General features: G+C 41.9%; 2 protein-coding genes across 3 annotated transcripts in view; one reads left to right on the forward strand and one right to left on the reverse strand.

The window, feature by feature from the left end:
- Window positions 1-1,044: 1,044 nt before the first annotated feature.
- Window positions 1,045-12,928, forward strand: LOC140334955 (phosphatidylinositol transfer protein beta isoform-like; the record flags this gene model as incomplete). The annotated part of the gene is given in 10 exon segments (XM_072417266.1): window positions 1,045-1,190; window positions 1,896-1,987; window positions 2,107-2,114; window positions 5,558-5,632; window positions 6,201-6,284; window positions 6,371-6,448; window positions 6,977-7,087; window positions 9,771-9,893; window positions 9,976-10,064; window positions 12,598-12,928. Coding segments are annotated over 9 exon segments (765 nt in total), but the record flags the coding sequence as incomplete, so codon positions are not given.
- A 3,426-nt stretch (window positions 12,929-16,354) lies between these two features.
- LOC140334956 (large neutral amino acids transporter small subunit 4-like) overlaps window positions 16,355-26,923 on the reverse strand; it is a 13,578-nt gene continuing 3,009 nt past the window's right edge. The window contains exons 5-14 of one of the 2 annotated variants that reach the window (XM_072417268.1): window positions 26,784-26,860; window positions 25,502-25,594; window positions 24,158-24,291; window positions 23,895-24,052; window positions 23,625-23,771; window positions 23,000-23,126; window positions 21,776-21,890; window positions 18,485-18,558; window positions 18,255-18,378; window positions 16,355-16,935 (exon numbers count right to left, since the gene is read on the reverse strand). In XM_072417268.1, coding sequence (XP_072273369.1) covers window positions 16,780-16,935; window positions 18,255-18,378; window positions 18,485-18,558; window positions 21,776-21,890; window positions 23,000-23,126; window positions 23,625-23,771; window positions 23,895-24,052; window positions 24,158-24,291; window positions 25,502-25,594; window positions 26,784-26,860 — 1,205 coding nt within the window. In that variant the 3' untranslated portion in view covers window positions 16,355-16,779. Of the gene's footprint in view, window positions 16,936-18,254; window positions 18,379-18,484; window positions 18,559-21,775; window positions 21,891-22,999; window positions 23,151-23,624; window positions 23,772-23,894; window positions 24,053-24,157; window positions 24,292-25,501; window positions 25,595-26,783; window positions 26,861-26,923 lie in introns of both variants that reach the window. The other variant, XM_072417267.1, reaches the window with a different exon arrangement.

Raw genomic sequence — 26,923 nt, forward strand, 5'->3', positions numbered from 1 at the left:
CTCCTCACTTCCTAATATGAAGTGTTCAACCTAGAATTTTTTTAAGCTGGGTGGGAAGAAACTTTAGGTGGTTGGCAGCCTCTGTATTGTGACCCAACTGTTCAGTAAACACTGAAAAACACCCAGGTAATTGCTAAAATGTCGGGTGGGGAGCCCAGCTAAAAGGGGCCGGGGAGAACACTGATATAATAGAAAACAATTGGCCTAAAAAACACAAAAATACCCAGCACTGGTATCTGTGGCTCTCCTCTTCCTCCTGCCTTCCCAAGGCTGCAAGTGATCTCTGTGTCCCCACTAAGCCTGGATACACATATGCAATAATTGTCATTGTAAAGGATCTTTCATGATTCCACTGACAAAAGGCTGAAGATTCGTTGTACATACAGCATTGTTTTGCTCCATTGAGAATGTAGAACGATGGAGTGGCACCCCAATGCGCTCTCTCCCCTTTACTTTCATTACGATTGTTCGCCATTCATCGTTCGTGGATCCGCCAGGATGGATCCATGAACGATGAGAGCTGTACACACACACACACACACACACACACACACACACCAGATTCTCGTCTGATATCGGCCTTGAGGCGATTATCGGACCAGGTGTGTACGTAGCCATACTATACAAGGGACAGGATTGCTCCTCTGTTGTTCTCCCTGGTCCCTTTTAGGTGGGCGCACCACCCTGCACGTTCCACTAACCACCTGGCTGTTTTTGGCTCACAACATAGTGGGCAGCCACCCACCTATAGCTTCTTCCAATCCAAGAAAATTCCAATGTAACCTACAGAGGAGGCTGCGTGAGTGTGGAATGGGGTAATAGGAGCTTCGTATGTTCCCCCTAGTTGAGTCTCCTCCTATTGTTTGATACCCCCCCTCCTAGATTGTAATCTCTTCTGGACAGGGTCCTCTCCTCCTCCTTTGTCACTGTCACCTCTATTTAATGTACAGACATGAAAGGGAGCAAAGATGAAAAGTTAATTACTGAAATTTGCATATTTTCTGTTCATTCTGTTTACAATGTGTCTTCTTCTTCCTCCTCCAGTATCAGGTAGGTCAGCTGTTCTCGGTGGCTGAAGCCAGCAAGGATAACACAGGAGGTGGAGAAGGAATAGAAGTCCTGAAGAATGAACCTTATGAGCGGGATGGTGAGAAGGGACAATACACCCACAAGATATACCACTTACAGAGGTGAGACGATTGTTGCCTGAAAGGTGCTGCGATCAGGCAGATGTTGGGTTTAATCCGGAAACCTTTTCTTGTATGAAACTGGTCTGGTGTGTAGGGCAGGGGGAGAGTTTGCCCTCATCCAGGGCAATCTTCACAGTGGCTGAAAGCATCCGTGTCCCCTGTGATTTGATTCAGCCAGCTGGCTTATGTGATTGGCTGAAAAAAATAACAAGGATCCTTCCTGTAACAGCAAAGACTGCACCTGCCTGCTCCCGCACAACTCATGGTCCAGTACCATTCTGCAGACCTGTGGTTGGGTACCCCTGGTGTTAGAGCACTGCACCAGACTAAAACTTCCGGTAGACATCAGTTATTTAATGGCCATGCGTGGGATAAGCACATACAGATGTTGAATTCTTGATCATTGATGATGGTTAAAGAGAACTCCCCTAAATATTCCTGCAGCTGGGACAGAGTCACTAGTTAGGCTGTTCTGGCATGCAGACTGCTGCATTTATTGTCACAAGGTGACGCAGCCCCCTTTTGGCTGGTGTTCCGGGCACCCTGATCAGTTTTTGGGTCAGACTTAGACCCTAAGCAGGCAGGTTTAGTTCCTGGTATGAGTTTCACAGTTTTGCTTTCAGTATTGATTGCACTCTGTTTTGACAAATATTTCTTCATCTTGCGTTGCTAATCTGATCTCTTTTCCTGTGCTTTGTCTTGCAGTAAGGTCCCCAGTTTCGTCAAGATGTTGGCCCCAGAAGGCTCCCTGGTATTTCACGAGAAGGCCTGGAACGCCTATCCTTACTGCCGCACAAGTATGACTTACATTTTGCTTTACCTAAAACGTAAACAAACTACTTCATCCTCCATCTAATAATGGTCTCTTTTTCTTTTATCTTTCTTTTTGTTACACAAATCTCCGGGGGACCCTCAGTTGTCACTGTGAGTATACAACCTGAAGTGTTTGTAATGTACTGCTTATCATCCTCCTGTACAATATTCCTGAGACTTCCCAACATCTAAAGCTGCGTACACACGGCAAATTTTTCTCGCCCGATAATCGGTATCGGCCAATTATCGGGCGAAAATCTGCCGTGTGTACAGTCGGTCGTCGTCCGCTCCGTCGCTCTCCCCCTCCCCTCTCCATAGAGCATGAACGGTGCTGTATGTACAGCATCGTTCATGCATCGTGCAATCTTTTCTCGTTGGAAAGGATCGTGAAAGATCCTTTCCAACGAGAAAAATTGCAGGTGTGTATGCAGCTTAAGGCTGCGTACACATATTCAGTACTAAAGGATCTTTCACAATCCTTTTTAATGACAAGACTGAACGATGCATGAACGAACGTTGTACATACAGCACCGTTCTGCTGTTTGGAGAGGGGAGAACAATGGAGCAGCACCCAGCTGTGCTCTCTTCTTCACTTGCATTATGATCATTCATCGTTCATGGATCTGCCGGGACAGGGCTGTACACATGCCAGATTCTCATCCGATATCAGTTGAGGTGATTATTGGACGAGAATCATCTGATGTGTGTATGTAGTCTAACAGTGTGAGGGTTTTACTTGATTAGATAAGAATGAAATGCGATCCACTAAATACACTCCAGGTGCAAACAAACAAAACGTGAGCAAAGTCTTACCATTTGTTTTCTTAAAAAGAAGCAACATATTATAAAAGCCTGTCCCCTGCCAGCATGCTGTAATAAAGGGACCTGTGTTCTGCAGAAGGTCTGATACACCTCCTGCTGTGTCAGAGCTCTCAAATCATGGGGGGTTTAGGGTTGTTGTTGTTATTATTATTATTATTCCTATTATTATTATTCCTATTATTATTATTCCTATTATTATTATTATTATTAATAATAATAATAACATTATATAGCGCCAACATATTATGCAGTGCTGTACAACAAATAGGGGTTGCAAATGACAGACAGATACAGACAGTGACACAAGAGGAGGACAGGACCCTGTCCCGAAAAGCTTGCAATCTAACATTCTTTAATTGGGCTTTAGCTAGGCACTCGAATGGAATGGATGTTGGTAAATCTCATGAAGATTGTGTTATGTTTTCATGTCTGGCCTTCTGGATAGTAAGTATGACACAGCCTAGGGGTGTGTGATTCTCATTCAGATAGGATTACAGTTCTTCTATGCTTCACCCTGATGAAAGTGCTATGGACTCCATGAAATGTTAAATGGTTGGAAGTTCTATAAAGCTTTTTCTATTGGTTTCTCTCGATGCAGCCATAAAGCTTTCTGTCTGTGCAGAGACACTGATTGCTGCTTAACCTGTATATGTTCCGTCACCTGTGATGGGCTGTAATTGCACGGCTCTATGGGGCCTCAAGATGCCTTTTAAAGAAATCTGAGAATCACCTGAAGGCTTCTTTACATGCCCAGCTGTAATGCTGATCTTCTCGCTTCAAGTATGCAGACCTTAAGTTCTGACTTCACTTGGTGCATACTTTCCACCAGTTAAAACAGAAATTAAAATAAAACAAAATTCACACTTAACCTCCTGCAAATCCCTCAAGCAGAGGAAGCTCGGGTCACTGCAATCTTCTTCTTTTATTCTTTTGGTTATGTCACCCAATCTCGCACTGCACGGGTGTGAGATCGGGTGACATTGCCTTCTGAAAATGGCAAGGGCGAGGGGGGTGTTGATCTCATGGTCCTTCTGCGCATGTCTGGTCTCAGGTGCCTTCTGGAATACGTGATGTGGGTATCCCAGGAGGCTCTGCTCATTTTTACCTTTATATAAAACGCATATTGGTTTTTGTTTAAAAAGAGAGGCCGCCATTGCTGTCAACCTGAAGTTCCAGTTCTACATTTGCCTTAGGGCTTAACACTGTTCAGCAAGCATGGGGCTAGTGAAGACTAAGGAAAGTCATAACTGTAGTCTGTAGACTTATCCCAGATCAGTGACTTGGAAAGTACAGCAACCCTTGGATCAGCATGACATCCAGGGAGCTCAAAACTTTCCCTTAAAGTGAATCCTAAGCCAGGAAGTTTATCATCCTGATTTTTGGCTTTGCTATCTAGCCTGGAACAAGCATCAGAAGCCATTGGTTTCCCACTATCTGCATTTGTATATATTAATGCAATATTAACGGGTGTTATTGGGACCGGAATAGGGTATCGAAGGGTTAACCAGTTACAAAGCTTTTCTGGTAGCCCTGTGTGTGCTTTATACAGATTCCAGTTACCCTGACTGATTTCGGAAAGGGTGCCAGTGTTGTCACTTGCTGCAAGGAAGTGATGACACTTTCAGATTCTAGCATTAAAAGCCAATATTTCCAATTACAGTGGTTATTAGTAAAATCGACGGCAACTTTTTAGATTTTGCAGTGATGCTGCATGACTCATTTTCTGATATGCTTTAAAGCATTTGATATGTCACTGGATGCATGCTTGTTCCTGCTCGGTGCTGAATACGGATCAGAATAAAGGCCCCAGAGCTGCCACCTCTAGAAAGTACATTAGCTATACAGCTTTAAATACAGCAGGAACTGCCACACCTTTCTTCTTACTGGAAAGCTAAAGATTCTTTTTTATCAGTGACACGATTCATTTGCATAGCATCCATACTGATGTTGTTGCCGATCAGGCTCCTCTCATTATAGCGCACTTTCCCACTCCTAATACAACCTTTCACTTTCACTTCTCAGTTTTGTGGTGAAAGGTGAACGCCTCTAAGTCCTTTTAAGGATCTGCACTTGTAAAGGCTTGTCCATGTATCCTGCAGGGATTAACCATTGTTACCTACTGATTATTGAAGGCTAAGTTTTGGTTGGTTGCCATCTGTCATTGCAGCGTATGCATTGTCTTTGGCGTTATTTCATGAACGGCCTTGCAGGTGTTGCTCTCCTCATGACCATGCAGGACTTCCAGGCATGAAATGAGAGTTGTAGGACTGGCAGGACAACAAAGGACAACTGGCAGGAAAACAAAGTGAATCAACCTTGGGGGTCCACTGCATGGAGAGCAGTCTGGATACTGGCTTCCTATCACTCGGTGTACAGCAGCGGGGACAAGGAAGGATGTCCTTAAGGCAGAACTAAACTCTGTGGGTGGTGAGCTTCTGACATAACGGGCAGATATGCACAGAATTAGGTGATTTGACAGGAAGCATACTGATAGAAGCAGAAACCAGAGGGATGACCTTTTCGGTCCACTGCTTCTACAATCCAGCATTGTCCAATCAGCAGCCAGTTTTCTTCACTGTGCTGCAGTGGAAGTTAAACATCTATCTGTTCTGTCTTGCAAGATTGTCTAGATCAAATTTATCTCTTAAAGTTTTATCTTTTTTATATATTGTGTTCCTTAAATTTATGAGAATTGAATTTTCACAGCTTTCAACATTCTTTTTTTTATTTAGAATGAATACATGAAAGACGACTTCTTCATCAAGATCGAGACATGGCATAAACCGGATTTTGGAACCTTGGAAAATGTAAGCTTTACATTTTGTTTTGTGTTTTTAAATTTTTTTTATCTTTTTTATTACTTTTATCCTCAACAGTGTTCTCCCCCGCTCATTTTAGCTGGGTGTATACCATGGGCTGTTTTTAGGTGGTTAGCAATACAGGGGCTGACTCCCACCCAGCTAAAAAAAATGTCTGAGTTGAGCACTGCTGAAACTGAAAGGATACTGGTCATATGAGCATTCCTGGTTGTAAACATAAAATGCTTTAACTTGGCCACCTGTTTGGTGTGGGACAAAGATAAAAGCCACTCCAGGGGTTTTAAAACTTTCTAAAAATGTCACTTCTTTATACCTACTGGTGGTGGTGGTGGTGGTGGTGGTGGAGGGGGGTTATATTGGAGGGTATAAAATGCCCCATTGCCAGTGGGAATTAATTGTGTCTTCCAGAGTCAGTGGGAGTATAAAATGACTGTGGTTAGTGGGAGGGAGAACAATGCCCAGTTCTAGGGGTCAGGAGTTCCTCCCTGATGCCCTGTGGGAGGCAAATCAGGGGTGACGATTTAGAATTCACTGACCCATACATGTTTTATTACAGGTACATGGATTGGATGCAGAGACCTGGAAAGAGGTGGAAGTTGTACCTATTGATATTGCAGATCGCTCTGAAGTCTCAGAAGATGTAAGTAGGTGCAATTTTTTTTTTTTTGCTCAGGGCATTTCCCAAGAATCAAAAATGTTTAATTGGGCCTGTCCCTTCCCTTCCAGGACTACAAACCAGAAGAGGATCCCGCAACTTTCAGATCGGAGAAGACAGGGAGAGGACCATTAACAAAGGATTGGATGGTAATGTCAACCAAGACTTTTAACCCTTAGTCTATTGATCAGCCTGGGGGTTATTTTCTCCCTTTATGATAAGCACTTTTTCTGGGGGGGCAGTTATTAGTAGAAGGTTATATTTATGATTATTAAACAATTGTAGTTTGTTGCAGCACTAAAGACTCAAGCAGTGTTGTCTGTCCTGCTGTAATTTCTCCCCATAATATAGGGGGCAGGCATCCTGTAGTCTAGCAGGGAAGAACAGGGCAGGGCTGACAAAACTGCTTGGGATTTTAAAACAAATGCAGCCACAACAACTGGGTACTGGTAAGCTGCAGGATTTTTACTGGGGTTACTTTAGTCTGGACCTACCTGCTTGCATTGATAGAGGAGGTCATTCTTCATTACACCCAAATCAGGATGTGCATTTGAGCAAGTATAGAAATATAATATTCAATTAATAATACATGGAAGATTTATATGCTGGTCAGATTCATATTTTTTGAATGCATATAGATTCCTTTTTACGATAACCACATTTGTCTTTGGTTGCAGAATGAGGTCCTTAACAACCCCTCCTGCCCTCACATGTGTGCCTATAAACTAGTGACTGTCAAATTCCGATGGTGGGGTCTTCAGGGTAGAATGGAGAAGTTTATTCACAAGGTAAGTGAACCTACTCACATAAGAACTTGAATATTAATCATTATTACGTGAAAAGTAGGTAAATGATATTAAAAAGACATTTTTATTAACCCATTCAAGGTTAACAATCCTCTGCAATAACCTCCTGACCGGTAAGCCCAAATGTGACTTGGGGTTAAAAAAAACGGCTGAAAGCTGTAGCTAAAAAAAAAAAAAAAAAAAAAAAAGCCCTACCTGGTCCCATCGGCATCCTCCAGTGTCCTGCCATCCTCTGGCCGCCTCCTCTTTGTCGATCTGTTCCCGGTGCGTTGCTAGGGGTGTGGCGGGAATTTTCAAATTATTTTGTATTGCATTCAATACAAAATAACTACAAAATACAAAATAACTGTATTGAATGCAATACACTGGATTTATTATGTCTAAAAGTGGTACATTGTCTTTCGTGAAAATGTATATTATAATATTATGAGTATAATAGAGTTCAAACCACAAAATCATGTCAAAGTTCATTATTAATTTTTTTTTTAATTTATTTAAATTATCATTTTGACATGATTTTGTGTTTCAAACTTTAATATACTCATATTATTATACTGTAAAATACATTTTCATGAAACACGATGTACCGCTTTTAGACCTATAAATCCAGACAGAAATGAACGGCCCAGGAGGTTAAATTGCATTTCCTTGCAATAATCAAGTAATGTGCTGAGGTGCTTGCAATGAGATGTTGGGGGTGACAGAGCTTGAGCTTAGGTCTGTAAATGCAGACCGAATTCAGGATCTCCCTTAGGGAATTTTATTAGGCAGAGGTGTGTATTGTCATACTATAGCACGTTCCATCCCCCACATTCATATATGACTCCTCCTTACACCAGTTCTCTCACTTTTTTTGTTCACTGAAAAAATTGTTGATTTTTTTCAGTTAAAAAAAAAAAATGTGATGTGTCTAAACATGGCACTCAGAGGACAAATGAATAGTGAACAGTATTGACTGTGGCCTCTAGGTAGCTGGTAATTCTCTATTACTCGCCCGCTTTAGGTTGCACTTAGGTTGTGTGGAGGTGGCCATCTTTCTACAGAAGCAGGGCTTTTCATGTTCATGTTAGAGCTGCCCTTGATTAATGACTGATGGGATCAATAAAACTCAGCAGGGAGGGATGGAAGAAGCACAGATGAATAAAGCAGAAGCAGGGGGATTCTGGCACTGCAGCTCCTCAGGTACAGCTTCCTTTCCAGCGAGGAAAGCAGAAATGACATCTCCAAATCTCTCACTGGTGAGACTAACAGAGTCTTTGGTGCCTTAGATCAGTGATTTTCAACTAGTGTGCCGTGAGAGATGTTCAGGTGTGCCGTAGGAAATCATCCAAGTTGGGAGGAGTGCCATGGCTACACAAGTCAATTGCGGAGCCCTGGCTCAGTTCTGGCTTCGGCCACTCATGTCAGCAAGGGTTGCCAAAGTTCCTGGCTTGTTGTAGCACAGGGCCCCTAGTGTGACAAAGGAATACAGAGGCTGCTCTCTCTCCCATTGGGTGAGTCATATTGCACCTTAGCTAAAACTTCTTTTTATGTATATTCTTATAAATTGAAGGCATATACTTGTTTCTTTTCCTGTATCCAGTGTCTTAAAATTCTGACTTTCAGGGGATCTAACTTTACACTACTTATTTGTAGAATGCTACATGTCACTTAACAAAGACTTGACAAATAATAGACAAAGGCTTTAAAGCTGCCTCATTTTTTTTTTCTAGCATTTTTACTCAAATCATATTTTTTGTATAACACTTTACACACACACACACACACATATTACTGTTGCAGAGTAACTAGCAGTTGTAAAATTGAACAATACCAGTAACAATAAAAATTCTTTAATATAAAAATTAAAAACAAAGGATAACACAACTAAACATGCAAACCACATATGCACCAATTCATATAATTCATGAGGGTAATTCATGCATATGTGTTTTGCATGTTTTGTTGTGTTATCGTTTATTTTTAATTTTTATATTAAAGAATTTTCAATGTTACTCTATGGGTTTGTTCCTTTAAAGCCCTGTGTTACACTTATGCACAGCTAGTGGAGTGATTGGGCTAATAACACATAAAACTATTTGAGCCAGGAGTTTGCACATGTTCATTTGTAAAATAATCATTTTAAAGCAGGACTAAAGTAAAAAAAAAATTTAAGACAGAATTGTAATGTTCCATACATGTTCATGCTGTTATGCAAGGTAAACATTATAGATTTAAAATATAAAGTATACTAGGTATATATATAAATAAATATATGTTTAGCATTTTTATTGTTGGTAGATCATTTTGACTTGGTCATTTTAAAAGTAGCTCGCAAGCCAAAAAAGTGTGGGCACCCCTGATCCAAGCCTTCTAAACAGGCCCAGGTTTGGCACTGAGTGAGTATAAATAAATTGAGAAACTATATTGTTATTATTTATATTGTATTTAGCTACCAGAGTGTCATTTTGTAACATTTTTGGTTTGTGGTGTGCTGCAGGATTTTTTCAATATAAAAAATGTGCCGTTGCTCACAAAAGGTTGAAAACCACTGCCTTAGGTTATCTCACATTGCATATATACAAATAAAAATTTCTTACAAATTGCCAGAGGTTTTCTAGAACATAACCTATCATTACTGCTGCCTTTTAACCTCCTGCTCATTCATCTTCACTTCCTCTTCTAGCAAGAGAAGCGCCTCTTCACAAACTTTCACCGCCAGCTCTTCTGCTCCCTGGACCGATGGGTGGATCTGAACATGGACGATATCCGCCGTATGGAAGACGAAACACAGAAAGAGCTAGACGAGGTGAGAACTGGAAGGTGTCTCTTAGAGCGAGGCACTAAGCTTCTGTATTGCACGACTAACGACCTTCACTTCTCTCCTACAGATGCGGCAAAAAGGACAGGTCAGGGGCATGACTGCAAAAGACGAGTAAACAATTTTTTTTTTTAAATCTTGGTTCCATGGACTTAACAGGTGAGAGCATTGGTGCCGTTGCTTTTCTAACAACCACCATGAGGTGGCAGTCTTTGTCTTCTAATATTCTGTATTCTTCCAGAGACTTTAAAATGACAGACATGAGAATATACGTATGCTTATTTTAAAGCTGAACTCCACAAAAATATATTATTGCCATAGGGGATTTAAGTTCACATTGTGTGCACTAAATGTCTTTTCAAGCCCAAATAATATGATTTTTTTATATTTCATAACCCTTAAAATAACTTTTATGTCTTCGAGGATCCCCTTCTATAATTTCTATAGCCACAGATCACAGTATATTAGTGTGGTGGTCAGTGGGAAGAATTCCTCTTACATTGCTGGCAATGGCCATTGCCCGGAAGAATGTCACCTTTACAGATAGCCAAAGAGATCATTGGTATCAGTTAACCTCCCTGGCGATCTAATTATGTCGGTATTTATATGTCAAAAGTGGTACATTGTTTGCATAAAAATTTGTTGTTTATTATTATAGGCCTGTATTTCTTAGGAATAACTCCTGGGTATGATAACGTTTGAAACACAAATCATAAATTATAATATAATAAATATTTATAAAAAATATAATAATTTTAATTAAATCAAAAAACATTGAAATTTGTCCAAACCAGGGTTCAATATTATTGATAAATTTGTAGACCCTGCATATTGGTCTAGTAGACATCTTGGGTATGGTAAATTTTGAAACATGGGACTGGACAAAGTCAGACGTCACAATCAGGACAGTAGAACCTGGTTTCCTTTCTGATTCTCATACCTCTGTCATCTCTCTTCGAGCAACAAATCACGCACAGCCTTGTAGGTGCTGCCTTTTTCTCGGTTTGTGGGATGTAGTCTGTGAAGTGACGACCAGTCGGGCTTTCCGGGTTGACAACTGCAACATAACGCCGTCCAGGGCTATCCACAGCCATTGATGATGTTTGCAATGGCTCGAAGAGTGAGAGAACAGAAGATTTTACCATTCCATAGTTGCTGTATTTTGGGTTGAATTTTGTCCCTTTTCCAGTGTATAGGACTGAATTCCATATGCAGCCAGTTGAGGATTCGCACAGCGTGTACGATTTCACGCCAAATCGTGCCCTCTTTGATGTAATATATTGCACCCAGCTGAGACTCCCCTTGTAAGCCATTAGACTTTCATCTAGGCGGATGTCTCTTTCTGGCACATAGGTCTGTTGGAAATTTTTTAGAATCATTTTTAGATACTTCTCAAATTTTGAGTTTTAGTGCAGGTTGGGTAGTTTCATTAAAATTCTTCATTGTTTGTGAAGTGTAAATATTTCATAATCAGGGTAACTCTCTACTCTGACAAGACTGTACCAAAGACTGGAGTGGCAAGTATTTTATTGCTAGACCAATCACTGCCCACGACTCCATGAAAAATCACTAAGCCCAGAAATAGCCAAATGTCATCTTTGGTCACTGATTCCCACTTTCTGCCTCTTGCAAGCCTCAGGTGTGGAGCAGCTAATTGTTGTGCAGTGTACCTGTTTGTCTCAGCAACTATTTTTTTAATAACCTCATCGGTCAGGAACAATTGCAGTTATGCGAGGGGGTCGTTGCGTTTAACATCAATTTTCACACCATCACTCCCTGCTCTGCACCAAGGTCAATAGAGCACCAAGTGCGCACGTTACTGACCTCAAACTCTGATTCGTCGCTGTGTTCACTTTAACGGTCACTGTCTGATGACAAGTTTCCTGGTGAATCACTATCGCTTGATTCCACATGTGACTCCAAATCACTATTGCTGCTTTCTAGCTGTTCAAAAACGGCTTTTGCTCTGGCGAGACGCCTTTTGAAAGCCATGGATGTGCTCAAGTTTTCTGTAAGAAGTCAGGGACGTTCAAGGTCAGAGACAAGTGTTCAAATGAGGAATAAGTCAGGAAAAGTTCAAGAAAAGGTCAGGGCTGATAGTGGACAAACTGTAAATCGGGTCATTGGCCAAAGCTGTTGGATGCACTAATAGATAAACTTTTGCATTTGTTATTTATTATATTTTACTGTGATCAATGTTTTAAAAGCAGATTACAGTGTAATCTGCTTTTAAATTTCCTGCCAGGCTACGCCTCCCCAGCGTACCAACGCTTCACGTATCACATCAAGGATGCGATGCAGAAGCTGCCCAGGGATTACTGGAGGACGCCGCTGGATCTTGGGACGCCGGTAGGATTTTTTTTATTTTGCTACACTCGGAGTTACCACTTTTGGTATATAAAATTCACCCCGAGCGACACTAAGGAATACCGCGAGGGGGGTTAAACTTAACTGAGAGGCAAAAATTGCTCAAATAACCCCTAGCAGTGGCAGAACCGTGGCTGATGAACACTGAACTATGGTGACCTAATTGGTCACTAGGTGGAAGTATAGGAATCTGCTCATAGGAATGAGTGCCATCCACACCCTAGGGGCTTCTGAATTTATTGTTGAAATTTAGCTTTTTGCTTATGTTTTATTAATATCCTCTCTAGGGGGCACACAAATTAACTCTCATTTTTCTCCTTCCCAGATTCCTCCCAGGCGGAGTCTGCCACATCTTCCTTCCTCTCATTGGCTGGACTGCAAGGGGTGGGGCATTTTTACGTTTGTTGATGAAAGGAGAGGAAGAGCTGCTGGCCCCACCCCCACTCATTCCATTGTCGTCGTGCCCCTCCCCCTCCCTGGCTTCTCATTTAACCATTTCCTCCGCCCAGTTTTTCCCAGGGGTAGTATTCAGCAACGTCCTGCCCTTGTCGGCCATTCTCACAACAGCAAGATGAACTTTTTATTTTTTTGCCTGGTGTTGGGAACAAGAGGTGGTGGACTTCTGAGCTCCCATTCTTTTATGAAAGCCAATTCAACCCCCTTTTTTTTTTTTTTTATCCCAGCTGGGGCACAGAAGGGAATGCCGTTCCTGTCTAAACTTTGTGTATTGCATAGCAAGCTAAGCAACGGTTAGGGACTCGTTCCTCACTTCTTGTACATGCAGACCCTTCCCCTATTATGTAGGTAATGGGGTCATGCCAAGCCAATCTCATGTACATTTATATCTTAGCAGGAACAGCATAATTGTACTGCAGAGACCTGTGTTGAGGTGAATGTCCCTGTTCTGCCCGGCTCTTTGACCAACTCTTTGACCAACTCTTTGACCGGCTCTTTGAATGCTGTTTTGTAACCTTAAGCAAACCAAATGGCCATTCCCCCTCATATCAGGCTCCCAAAGTAGGTGCCCTAGGTGCGCACGGCTGACAGCGTAAGTGTTGGGCTTTGGCAGGCACTAACAAGAACCAGTTACAAGTGCCATCTTTATTTTTCATTCAGGGTCCAGAGTTGAGGGGTAAGATGAATTTTACTGAGAAGGGACCAGGATGGGCATTGACCGGGGAGGAGGGTGGGGATGCTTTATTTTTTTTTTTTTTTTTTTTTTTTTTTTTTTTTTTTAAAGGGTATCATGCATTTATGGAAATAAAAAAAAAGAATTATAATCATATATATGTGTGCCGTGGTTTGTGGTAACAGTGGGGAGAGATCAGTACCGGAAAAGGCTGTCTCTTTTTATCAATGTTTTTATTATAAAAGCATTTTGTTTATTTGGATTTTACAGTTTCCCGTGCTTGTGGTTTAATTTATTATTTGATTTATACGGAATCCAGAATACTCCTATCTCTATACTCCTTGTTATAATGCAGGACTGCTGTACATGTGCCAGATTTTTTCCCAAGATGATTATGACCGTTTGCCTCAGACAGCAATGATTTACCATACTACTGGGCTCTTCCTCTTAACACCGCAGTCTGTAGATGAATACACATTCTAATATATGACAGGTTATGGTGTTTTCCCTGGACCCTTTTATCTGGGTGCACCACCCTGCACTTTTCAGTAACTACCTGGCTGTTTTTGGGTGGTTACTGCCACAATATGGGGACTGCCACCCAGTTGAATAAAATTCTGGGGAGAACACTGGTTATATACATCAGTGATTTTCAACCACTGTGCTGCGGTACCGTGGGAAATGATTCAATTACCATTGTCAAGTGTCTGTAGTGACTGGCAGAGTAATGTAATACTCATCCATGTCAGTGGGTGGCAGTAGGTAGCTTAATTGCCTTGTTTATTCTTAGAGACAAGAGAATTAGCTACAGAGTGTCAATTTGTAACATTTTTGATGGTGTGCCACAGGATTTTTTTTTTATGTAAAAAATGTGCCCCGGCTCAAAAAAGGTTGAAAAACACTGATATACCGGATCAGCCTGCCAGCCTTTATACCTCACCGCACACCCCCTTGATTTGAACAGGCCCTTCAGTGCAGGTAAATTGACGTTCGGGTCACCCACAGAATACATATCCTCCAACTGTAGACCTAGACCTGTATGTTAGACTTCTTTGACCTCTATGCTTCTGGCTGATATACAACATGCGGTGGGTAACACCAAGGCTATACGTTTTTATTCAGTCGGTGACCCATCTCATCTAAACGCCTGTTCTTTGAACCACAGACTTCTTTCCCCCTGATGAAGCATTATTTGCGAAACGTGTTAGGTCAAAAAGACTAAAATGTGCATCACATGGATATACTTTGAGCTCTCCAATTTCAAAACATTTGATGTATATTAAATATTATCTTTTCCCTCATTCTTAAATAATTAAATAGCTTTTGTGCTGTATGTACAAAATTATTCTGTCTATACTTTGTTTACCCCCAGTACTGAGAATGTGCTGTCACTGACCGGTCTTATACCACCATTGGATGTTCATGTGATCAGTGGCAGCCAATTACATCAGTCACATGGGTTCATCTTCATATGCTTGGCACAAAAGCTCCGTGTGGGCTAATAGTGTCAGGTTAATAAAGTGCACCTATCATGACATTTTTAATTATATATAAAAGGCTGACTATACCATTAAATGGGGAAACCCAAAGCCTCCTGGAATACATACCTCACACATCCCGGGAGGCTTTGGGCTGCATATGCTGCAAGGTCCTTCATGGAATGTAAAAATAACAAAGTTCCCATCTTGCACATCTGTGCGTCATGTTAGAAGCTGATAAATCATATCGGGTATCTTCCTTAAACTCCTTTTGCGGGTGGGGGGGACGCTTGACATTTTGCTTTTATAATTGGCTTGAATAATTATGGTGTGATTGGTGATTAAATTTAATCTTTTGGCCAACCCCCAATCGTAAAACAACATTTTTGTGGTATACTATTGGTAACACTTGGAGACAGAAAAGGAGGGTTTTTTGGCTTAATTATGTAGTGTTCCAAAATTTATACAAAACATGTTTTCATAATAGAAGAGTAAATTTAAAATACAAACTTTTATTACATCACTTTTATATGACCCTTATCCCAGCTGCATTATATTCATGCAGTGTAAAGGGGTCTTGTTCTGCACTGCTATACAATGCTGTCTATGAATGCTATATATTACTAAATATTACAACATACTGTATGTAATATATAGCATTCATAGATGGCATTGAATCGTTTTTGTATAGATTTTGGAACACTATGTAATTAAGCCAAAAAATCCCCCCTTTTCTCTCCCAGTGGTACCACTAGTATACCACAACAATGCTGATTTTGCTTTTTATATTATGCATGCTTTTGGGAATAGTAGCGAGCCAATCCCACTGCAGGAAATGAGTTTGAATCTGCAAATAAATGGAAATATAGGAAAGCGTAGAAACATTTTTTATTAAGCTTAAATTACATAAAGTTTGTGTGGTCGTTGAATAAACTATGGCACTTTAATTACAGACCCTGGAGGAGCACAATGGCATCATCCACCTAGCTATGGTTTGATTACTTGTCCATTTGGGGTGGGGGGCTTCAACTTAGAACCACCTATCACATCACCTGACAGCTGACAGTCTTTTTAACAACTGCTTAGAAATACTTAGCTAACCTTAATGCCATTTTACAGTCACACCCGGCCCATAACCCTTAATGGGGAGACACTGGGCCTGATTTATTAAAGCTCTCCAAGGCTGCAGAGAATACACTTTCATCAGTGAAGCTGAGTGATCCAGCGAACCTGGAATGGATCTGGTCCAGGATTTAAAACATTTGCTAGCAAATAGATTCCAGGTTTGCTGGATCACCCAGCTTCACTGATGAAAGTGTATCATCTCCAGCCTTGGAGAGCTTTATTAAATCAAGCTTATTGGCCCTGGGGTGATTGTGCTGCACCATCTCGCAATAGGCACAACCTCTGCATACAGCATACAGTTGTGTTTACAATAATATCAGTGTGTATAAAAAAGTGAGAAAAGCTGAAAATCCTTATAACAACTTTTATTTCCATACACAAATGCTTTGGGATCTCTGCACATTTTATTCAAAACATGAAGAAAAATGTATCAAATGTGTATTATTCCTTTACAGAAAGTGAAAAAAAGAGAATATTAGGCTGTTCGGTATAATAATAGTGTCTGCATTCTTCTCTACAAACATTCACTTTATAAACTGAGAAATGTTTCCAGATTTTGATTTCCTTTCTAACATCTAGTTGTATGACCTCTGTGTTTGAGAACTGCTGCACAGTCCACAAATTGTTATTATTCTTCACACCACTGTATATAAAGGGTTAATACTGTACATAAAAAACAAGATTTGTAACATAAATTATTAGGAATTTTTACAATAAATTGATCTGATTGCCTGGCAGAGCTGATGAAACCTTTATAAATAAATCCTCTATGACGTTAGGTTGGTGTTATGGTTTGGCTGGTTAGAGTCTTGGTTGGGTGATAATAGACACGACGAGACAAGATGTGATTCTCCTTCTGCCTCCTCTTGATCATCAGGTAGAGTGGAACGGAGATTGAACTAAGGGAAAGCGCCAGAAACCCTAAATGGATCTGCAAGAAAGAATTGAGAACAATTTGTTAAAAGAGGGTTCAGGTACGTTTTTACATGGTTGTCCGTGCCCTCCCATCAGCCAAAATGATAAACCCACTGGCCGGTGGAGTGATAACTGATGAGGTGGTTACAATGACCCCGGTAAGAGTGGAGATATATATTGATCAGCAAGGGATCAGTTAGTTCTTGAAGGTGATGCATTGTAGGAGTCTTAGAGACGCTGGCATGGACATTGTGATGGCTGGACGATGGGCTGGGCATCTCCAAAATGACCGGTCTTGTAGACGTTTCCAGGATGCAGTTGTGTCTACCAAAAGCAGTCCAAGGAAGGGCAATCAATGAACTGACATCACGGTCATGGGTGCCCAAAGCTCATAATGCTCGAGATGCAGGAGGCTATCCTATGCAGTCTGATTCAACTGAGGACATCAATGCAAAAAGAAGGGAAGAAGAATAGAAGAAGGAAGAAGGGAGGAAAGAAGGAAAAAAGAAGATGGAAGGAAGAAGGGAGGAAAGAAGGAAGAAAGAATGAAAATGGAAGGAAGAAGGAAGTAAGAAAGAATGAAGATGGAAGGAGGAAGAAAGAAAGAATAAAGATGGAAGGAAGAAGGGAGGAAAGAAGAAAGAATGAAGAGGAAAGGAGGAAGGAAGAAAGAAAGAAAAAAGATGGAAGGAAAAAGGGAGTAAAGAAGGAAAGAAGAAAGAATGAAGATGGAAGGAAGAAGGAAGGAAGAAAGAATGAAGATGGAAGGAAAAAGTGAGGAAAGAAGGAAGATAGAAAGAATGATGATAGAGGGTGGAAGGAATGAACATGGAAGGAGGAAGGAAGGAAAGAAGGAGGGGAGAAAGAATGAAGATGGAAAGAAGAAGGGAGGGAAGAAGAATGGAGAAATATTGAAGAAGGAAGGAAGGAAGAAAGGAAGAAAGAATAAAGATGGATGTAAGAAGGGAGGAAAGAAGGAAGGAAGAAAGAAGAAAAGAAGGAAGGAAAAAAGAATTAAGATGAAATTAAGGGAAGTGGCCTAGCCCATGCAGTGTGATTCCACAGAAGAGCTATTCTAGCACTTATTTTTTAATATGCTAGAGGATGTTTACCTTGGAGACCTTCTGTGATATGGGTAGAGCCCCGACATTTTTACCCTCTCCACCAAATTTTTAAGAGCTGCCAAGAGCTCACCGGATGCCGCCCCAGCCCTCAGACAATTATCCTGAAGTTACCTGGCTTGCTTTCCTTACTTACAATACCATACCTATGATAAATATGCTTTTGATCCCCCAACCATTGGTTTATCCCAGGATAGCTGTGCTCATGTCTTACCCAGAAAGGGTCACCCTTTAGTGGCCCAGTGAGCAACAAGAAGAGCGGATGTTGCAGGAGTGTGAGGAGAGACATGATGACTGTATGGATTCCCAGCAGAGATCCAAAGTGATCCTTATGGAACCTGAATAAAATAAATATATATATATTATTATATAAATTATAATCAATCTAGATTTTGGCCAGCCATTCTTTCCCCCGAATGGTCATGTGACTGCAGATATACTTACACACACTGATACAAGCTGGTGCTAACCATGAACATCGATGTCCTTACAATGATATGAAGGATAAACGTCAGGACCTGGGAGATACGAATGAAATATGGTGAGAGGTAATGACATACAAAACAATCTCCTCTCATCTTTTTATTACTGTACTCATTATGCAGGTTTGCTAAATAAGAGCGGTGTGGGTATCACTAGGACAGGATAACGTCATCATTATACAAATAAAAACATTGGTATAGCCAATTGGTTCTGAGCCTTACCAGCTTATACATTGCAGTATTCTCTCCAGAACCTGGGTGGGATGAAGCTGTAGACAAATTCTGGCCCTTGGATTGTGACCCAAACACCCAAAAACAGCCGGGTGGTTACTAAAAAATGCTAAAAGGAAATAGAGAGGACTCTGGATTGTCTGCCATATGTGCACCCAGGCTTTGGAAGGTTGCTGGTATCCATGGAAGGCTGGATCTGCACAATCATTACCTCTTCCCATTCATTATAATGAAGTCCTGTGGTGCAGAGCCTGCGGCATCCCATGGAGTTCTCTAAACTTAAATTCCTCAATAACCCCAACAACAAACTTCTCTTTGCTTCCTTTAACTTTTTTTTTTAATTCTTGATTTATTTATAAACATTGATATGTTTTGGTATATCTATTCAAAAAGTGGAAAAATACTTATTGATTCAGGAACTAGTAAATTGATAACTTTCTGTGCTATTTACTTCTTCTGCCTTCCAAAGAAGGAAGGAAAGATGAAAAGAAGAAGGAAGGTAGAAGAAAAGAAGAAGGAAAGGAAGAAAGAAAAAGGCAAAGAAAGAAGGAAGAAAATGAAAGATTTTAAGGAAGAAAGAAGCAAGGAAGAAGGAAGGAAAGATGAAGTAAGGGAAGGGGGAAGGAAAAGGAATAAAGAATCAATGATGGAAGAAAGGAAAGAAGGAAGAATAAAGGAGGAAAGAAGCAAGGAAGAAGGAAGGAAAGATGAAAGGCAGGGAAGGAAGGAAACAAGGAAGAAAGGAAAGAAGGAATGAAAGGAGGAAGGAACAAGAAAGGAAAGAAGAAAGAAGGTGGGAATGAAAAAAGAAGGTGGACAAAGGAAGGAAGATAGAAAGAAGAAGGGAAAGAGGAAGGAAGGAAGACAGAAGAAGAAAATTTCCTTTATAGTTCTGACCAGTTTTTGTTGTCCTGTCCTAGGGTGACAACACGCAATATGGCAAGATTATTGGAATAACAGGTAATGTGTTACCGGAAGGTGGAGGTAATAAGGAAAAAACAGAACAAAGGAAACTAAAGCTGGGTACACACATGCAATAATTGTCCTTGGAAAGGATTTTTCACGATCCTTTACAACGACTAAGGATAGCATGATGCATGAATGATGCTGTACATACATCACCGTTCTGCTGTATGGAGAGGGGAGGGGGAGAACGACGGAGCGGCACTCCGCTGCGTGCTCTCCCCCTTCATTTTCATTACAATCGTTCGTCGTCCATTGTCGGTGGATCCGCCAGGACGGTAGTTCGGACGAAGGGCTACGGGTGCTGTTCACACACCCGATTCTTGTCCCATATCACCCCTGAGACAATTATCGGACGAGAAGCATTGCAAGTGTGTACATAGCCTAATGCAGTCGACACATCTAAGGACTTGCAAGCTGCAGGACAGGGTTTTGGTTGCTCAACTGGTCGGTCTTTGACAGATCCCATTACCAGGATCACTTTTTATGGTGATAAGTGCATTGCTGATATGAATTACAGGAGTTCAGTGTACAATGCTGTGCGTCATAAATCTGTGTTTTCCAGGCAGTGTTATGATTACGGTTAGGCTATACTTTTGCTTTCTAGATGTCTTGGATGTATTAGTCCCCCTTAGGTGCTGCATTTAGCAGTATCATCATAGTGTACAGCCTGGACTGTTATCACTGAGCAGCGTATGACAGATTTCTAAGTTTCATTCACATGTGAGCATTCATTTTACACTTTCCGAGCAGCTTATAAGAACTTCCCCAAAACTAAGTTTTAACATGAGGCTGTAGTTAGCTTTGTGGTTTTCTTCCCCTGGCAAATTTGGTTTCGAGGGGAACATTTTTTATATCAAATAGCACGTTACCAAAGGTTCGTCATGAGGTCAATATTGTATGATTTGTCTTTCTTTGGTCGGCTAAGTTTAGATTTGCTTGGATATCATCCTGGTGTGTAACCTGGCCACCCCACTCATCAATGGCCCCATGCAATGTCCATGTAGGACTTCCCAATCCTAAGGATAACAACACTGCTGTGCAGAGAATCCTGTTATCACCCTGGTAAATAAACTTTTAATACAATGCATCTTCATCAGGATAACAGATAATAAAGGAATGTTACAGGAGGATTTTGCAGGAAGAAGTCCAACTTTATGCATACATTGATCTCACCTGGATGTGACCAAGATGTTTGTAAAAGCCATCACAGTGCAGCCAACAAAACCTAAGAACCTGCAGAAGCTTTGTCTGCATTATACCAATGCACTATTACCTGAGACCGGATAATATGGAACAATATTATAAAATGGAACAGTATATTATCATCCAGCCAATAATGAGACAAATCACCAACTTTGAAGAACAGAGTTAGGAATGGCACAGACTAGGTTATGGCTGCTTCAATATGTAATTGATGAGGGAATAAGCCCAACACAACGGAGGTTGTTCCCAGTTGCCAGTGGAAACCATATACAAATTGTTCTCAATCAAGTATACTGAAGCTGTGAAAAGAACTAAAACCTCATGACTTTCTAGAGAATGATTATTTCTGCATCATATATATGCATTTCTCAACCAGGGTTCCTCCAAAGTTTGCTGGGGATTCCTCGAGCAATGAGCAGTTTTGTCCCTCTCAGGTCAGTTTAGGTCAGCGGTCGCCAACCGGTGGTCAACGAGAACATTTTGGGGATCCGCGGCTCTGGTCGGTTCAGGAGAAGGACCCGGCTGGGGGGACAGACCAGCCAGAGCCCCCTGTACAGTTCACAGGCTCAGGGAGGTGGGTGACCACTGGTTTAGGTGACCCTAATGATACTTTAGGCCATCTATAGGGTGACATTCTTCCCAATGACCAGCAATGTAAGGGGAATTCTTCCCACTGACCACCACACTAATATATTGTGAGCTGTGGTTATAGTAGTAGATAAGTGAAGATCTGCAAGTTATTCTAAGGGTTCCCCCATGTTAAAAATAAAACAAAGCCTCTCTACCTACAACAATGATCCCAATCTGCTTCAGAAAACAGATTTTTTTAGATACAAATGGTAACCGTACTTACCTGAATTGTCAGAGACGGGATGAGACACACCGCACCAAAGCAGCAAATCAGAAGAATCCTCAGGCTGTAGACCACACACAATCTCTTCACGGTGCACAGACTCCGGTATGAGGTCCTGAAAGACAATCAGATCATTGGAAATAAAAATTCATGATCCGGTTATAAAACTGGACCGGATCAGCCAGGCCCATCTAGTGAGAATGCCATCCAATCTCCATTGTGCATGGTGACAACCTCTGTATCCATTGACTTTTGAAATGGCAGAAACATATTTGGATTTTGCATGGTAGACATTTGCTGAATTATAATGATAAAGCAAAGGTGCAACAAACTGATCGTCCAAATTCATTGAATAATGGAAGAAAATAAAGCACTGGAAATGGTAAAGAGCTCATCAGGAGTGCCGTCTTCAAACCCATCCTTCCTCATGGGTGGTCCTGGTAGAAGCCTTCTATCCAATAAAAACCCAACATCCAGAGAGCCACGTCTTAGACATCCAGGATAGTCTGTGCAAATCCACTCAACCACTGACGCGTTTCACTTCATCATCTCCTCGTCTTCATCCTTGTTCACCTACCTGTTGGTGAACGCTTCTAAGCTTTCCCTGCTGACCATGAATGAATTATTAAGATATAAGCCTCCGGCTTGTGCAAATTACTTACCCAATGCTAAGAATTTGGGGATACTTGTAGATGGAGAATTTAAATGTTAGGTAAAATGTAAAAGAATGGGATGGGGATGCGTTAGGTAATGAAGCTATCTCTTCCCTGACTTCCATACGTAAGGTTGTAATGCCACCGTCCTTCCAACGAGACCCTGAGAAATGCCAAGGCTCCCAAATCCTATGGGAAGATGGTACGACATTGTGCAGGATCATTGTCTATTCGTGAGATTGGGGCCAATCAATATTCCGTAGGATCTTACAGGGGGAAAGGGTAAGTATATTATCTAGCTCCCCCCTCATTTTTTTGCAGCAAAGGAACCCTCCATATTTGCTCCCTATTGGTTGCAAGAGCTCAGGTGACCTAAGAGGACCCTATGTATGCTGCAGGAAGGAATTTAGGAGGCACCACTGCTGCACCAAGGCCTGGACCATTCCATTGCAAATCATGGGTGGGATTCAAATGAATCTTCCAAAGGTAAAATGAGTGATTTGGGAAACACTTCCTAAAACACACCGTTTTGTAGGAATTTTTTGTATCACAACACCCTTGTGCTACCAACCTTGCCTCGTTCTTTGAGTTCTTCCCGGGTCTTTTCCTTAGGCGATGATTACGCAGCAGGATACAGAAGAGAGGAGCTGCGAACAGGCCGAGCATTTGCAGAGCTCCAAAAAGGGAGGAAAAGAGATCTGTGGAAACATGATAACGTTGGCCTTGGCCAAATGTGTAAGTTTTTATCTCCTCCTGGGATTTAGCTCAGCCTTTTTCAATTGATTATAAATTTGTTAAGGTATTGCAGTACCTCTTTTCCACCACTAGGTCTTTTAGGATTAATTATGGGGAGCATCATAAAACCTCCTTTCTAGGCTGTCATGGACGCGCCCCCCAGGGGTAAATCATAACCTCAGCCTGGTCTCAGGGTATCACCACATTAAATACAAGAGTATGATTTACCCACTGTTGTCACTGCAGAAGAGAAGGGAGGTCGAATGACACCCACTGGTGGAGCGTGAGAAGGAGGTTGCACAGAATCATGTGACCAGGGAAAAATGATTCGGTTTTGGATTTGATCACCATCGATACATATTCTATATATTCTATATCATCACTGACATGTTACATGGAGTTGAGGCTACACAGGATGCAATTTTTGCAGAGGATTATGGGGGATGGGGTGCTCCTCTTACCTGCCTGGTGACCCGACAGCCCCCTTAGATGTAGGTTAAGCGAGGAAACATAAAAATAGATCCAGGTAAGCAGGACGGAGTCAGAGAAGAGATGCAGAATGAAGGTCGGAGTCATGAGACTTTCCTGGAGCGGAGGAGTCGCTGAGACTAATGGGAGCAAAGCAAATAACTTTTGGTAAAACTCCTCCCACTTTTCCCTTATATGGTATGTTCAAATGCAACCCGCACTCAAAAAACATAAAAACATGGTTATGGGCGTGGCCCCCTTACTCTCCGGCCTCTTGAAGCTCAGCGTCCTCCGCAGGCTGAGGATCCGTTCCCGGTCCCGTAGGGAGGCATGGAATTTGTGCTTCAGAGATTTCTGGCACCACTCTCCCTTCTGCTCATCCTTCCGCACCGTATCGTAGCAGTTCAGACGCAGCTGCACCCTACCGGGAACAGATACAATATACAAATCTGTATTGATATTAAATAGGTTCTTCGGCCAACTACACCATCGCCACTCACAGTTGAGCTCTGCTACAGACACCCACCTGTACATGTTTCCTTCATCAGAATTTTTCTGGTCCAGGTTCCAGCTTAGGAAGGTGTTCAGGAACATGGCACACGACATGGCCCCATATACCAGGACTATGGGGACAATGGAAATCCCAGAATTATAGATGATCTGCAGAAATAGATAGGACAGTCGGCACAAGCACATCCAATGGGAGGGTTTAATCCTTTACCTGTCACTTCCTTCCCTCGCCGGCAGGAAAGAGTTGATTGGTTGTATTTGGTCTTCTCAATTTTTAAACTTTGTTGTACTATGATGGCACATAAGGCATGCCATAGTGATCCCTTGGTATATCATGGGTGGGAGAGAAAGAACATTTTAGCATGCCTACAGTGCTTAGAGCTTAATAAACGAAGTCCAATTTCTTTATAGGCTACAGACCAATGGGTCCTTGTGGAATTTGGACTTGGGGCCCCCCTCTGCCATAACTTGCAGCAGAGCTCAGACCCCTCAGTGACAAATGGCCATCATTTACAGACCCCCAGTGACAGCCCTAGCAATAAAATCCATAGTCCAACCCCCCTTCCTCAAAAAGATTGACCGGTGAGTGGGGTGGGGCCCGGTACCAGACCCACAGTGGGGGGGGGGGGAGTTTAACCCAGGATTAGGGGTGGACTAAAGAACTGATCCCAGTCTGGCTATCACTGCACTTGTGAATCTGCATAGAGGGCTCTAAAGTGATGGAAGCTCTATGGGCCCCCCAGGAGCAGGGCCCGGTCCCCATTACAACCCCCAAACCCCTACTCCTTTAAATCTTAAATAATAATAAATAGGTTCTTTCTTCAATCATCCCAACAAGTTTTTTGGAAAAGACCCCACATTTTTCCCATCCCTAGTTCCTATGGGCCCCCCAGGAGCCGGAGCCCGGTCTCCATTACAACCCCTGTGACCCTTACTCAGTGCCAGTGTTGAGAGTTATTTTAGTTTATGGTAAAGATTAGTATAAAGGTTTAGAAAGCCCAAAGCAAACAAATTCGGAGTCCCAGGCCTCAAACAAAATCTAGAAAGTCAGAAACTTTTATCAGCATGATAGTTTCGGGGGTTGAAAATCCAAATTGTAAAAAAAAGCCGACACAACAGCCAGGCAGCATTTTCATAAAGATAGATTGGCCTCAATATTATGGCACCAGTTCCCCTTATAATAAAAATAATTCCCTGTGGCCCCTTCCCTATATAAAGTAAGTGGGCCGGCACTGACCCAGCATGGCTCCCATTGACCATAAAGTAGTATGGAGGTCAGACACCCAATGGTCAATCAATATGGTAATTACAGAGAAACGCGTTAGTTGTAACCATTGGCCCCGCCCTGTCATTTCCTTACCTTGATGATGGTGAACATGGTGGCCGATGCTGCAAAGCACGCTATGACCAGCGAGGGATAAATTGCAACAACACCGGGCAGGAAATGTGGAAGCTGGGGGGAAAAAAGACAAATTTAGGGTTGTGTCATGCAAGCGTGTCTGTGCTGGTATTGGCTCCTTCCTACCAGTGTGTAGTGATAATGCGCATGCTTACATATGGAAGCATGTGCATTTCTGTGAAGTATCATATGCATTGATGTGCTGCATTACTAATAATTCCTAATGATACTCCAATGCACCAATCGCATGCACTGCAGAACAATGTGGGAAAGCAATTCTACTGCATTGCATGCTCATTCTGCATTTGCCATGTGTCGGTGCATTGCATGCAAATACGCATGCTTTTCTAGTGTCATCAGGCCCTACATCAGCATCATGTGACCACTAAGAGGGCAAATTGAACTCTAAACTGCTATTGCAGTGCTGCTGCCTTGGTGCCTGAACCCTCGCCATGTCTTGCTGTAGCTGCTCTCTCATTGGTCAGTGAGATTCTGCAGCTTTTGCATGGTGCAGCTTCAACACCATATGAACCAATCAGAAGCCCCAGGACTGCCCATGTAACATCATTTTGTTCTGCTAATCTTTAAATCTCTTCTTTCTTTACTTAACATTTCAAAGAATAATTTGAGCATAATAAATTCTGATTGGCTGCACAGATCTGACCGCCATCGTTCTGTCTCCGCCCACCTTTGCGTGTCGCTGCCGCTCCTGTTACATTCTCATATATTGTGCAAGCACCAGTGCAAAGATTTTATTACTGATCATGTGACTTCATGATCCACCAATGGACAGTGTGGGGTGGGCGGGCTTCATCTTTGATAATAAAAAAAAGTTATTGAAAAATATAAAATGAAATAATAAAAACAAAAAAATGAAAACGAAAAATAGAGATCAAAGATAAAAGAGGATCTGGAGGGGGGACGTTTCTGTTTATTCTGAAATGTGAGCTCATTGGTAGGAATGAAGAGGGGAGGAGCAATGACATCAAGGGGTCCCCTGACCTCCTGGGCCCAGTGCAGTCACCCCCTAATATTCCCCTCCCCCCTCCAGGACCTCGGGAAAAGTTCCCATTGATGTGTCTGGGTGTGAATCCAGCTCCTGATATGATATGTGTTATGTATACAAGGCGTGTTGTTATATGACACACGGGACGTCAAGGCGTGTGTACAGTCACTTCCCAGGAAAACATATTAAATCTCACTGATAAGGAAACCATTTATACAACAAGCATTCCTTTCTTACCATCAGAGACGAGAAGGTGACACAGCTTCCACCTAAGCCCTGCGCCACCAGTGCAAAGGGCAGAAACATGGACAGACCTGAAACAAAGGGAGAAGCCATGACTGATCCATCCCGAACAGATACCGAGAACTACACCCGGG

This window comes from Pyxicephalus adspersus, chromosome 7 (genome assembly GCF_032062135.1).
Source record: "Pyxicephalus adspersus chromosome 7, UCB_Pads_2.0, whole genome shotgun sequence".
Classification (NCBI taxonomy): Eukaryota; Metazoa; Chordata; class Amphibia; order Anura; family Pyxicephalidae; genus Pyxicephalus; species Pyxicephalus adspersus.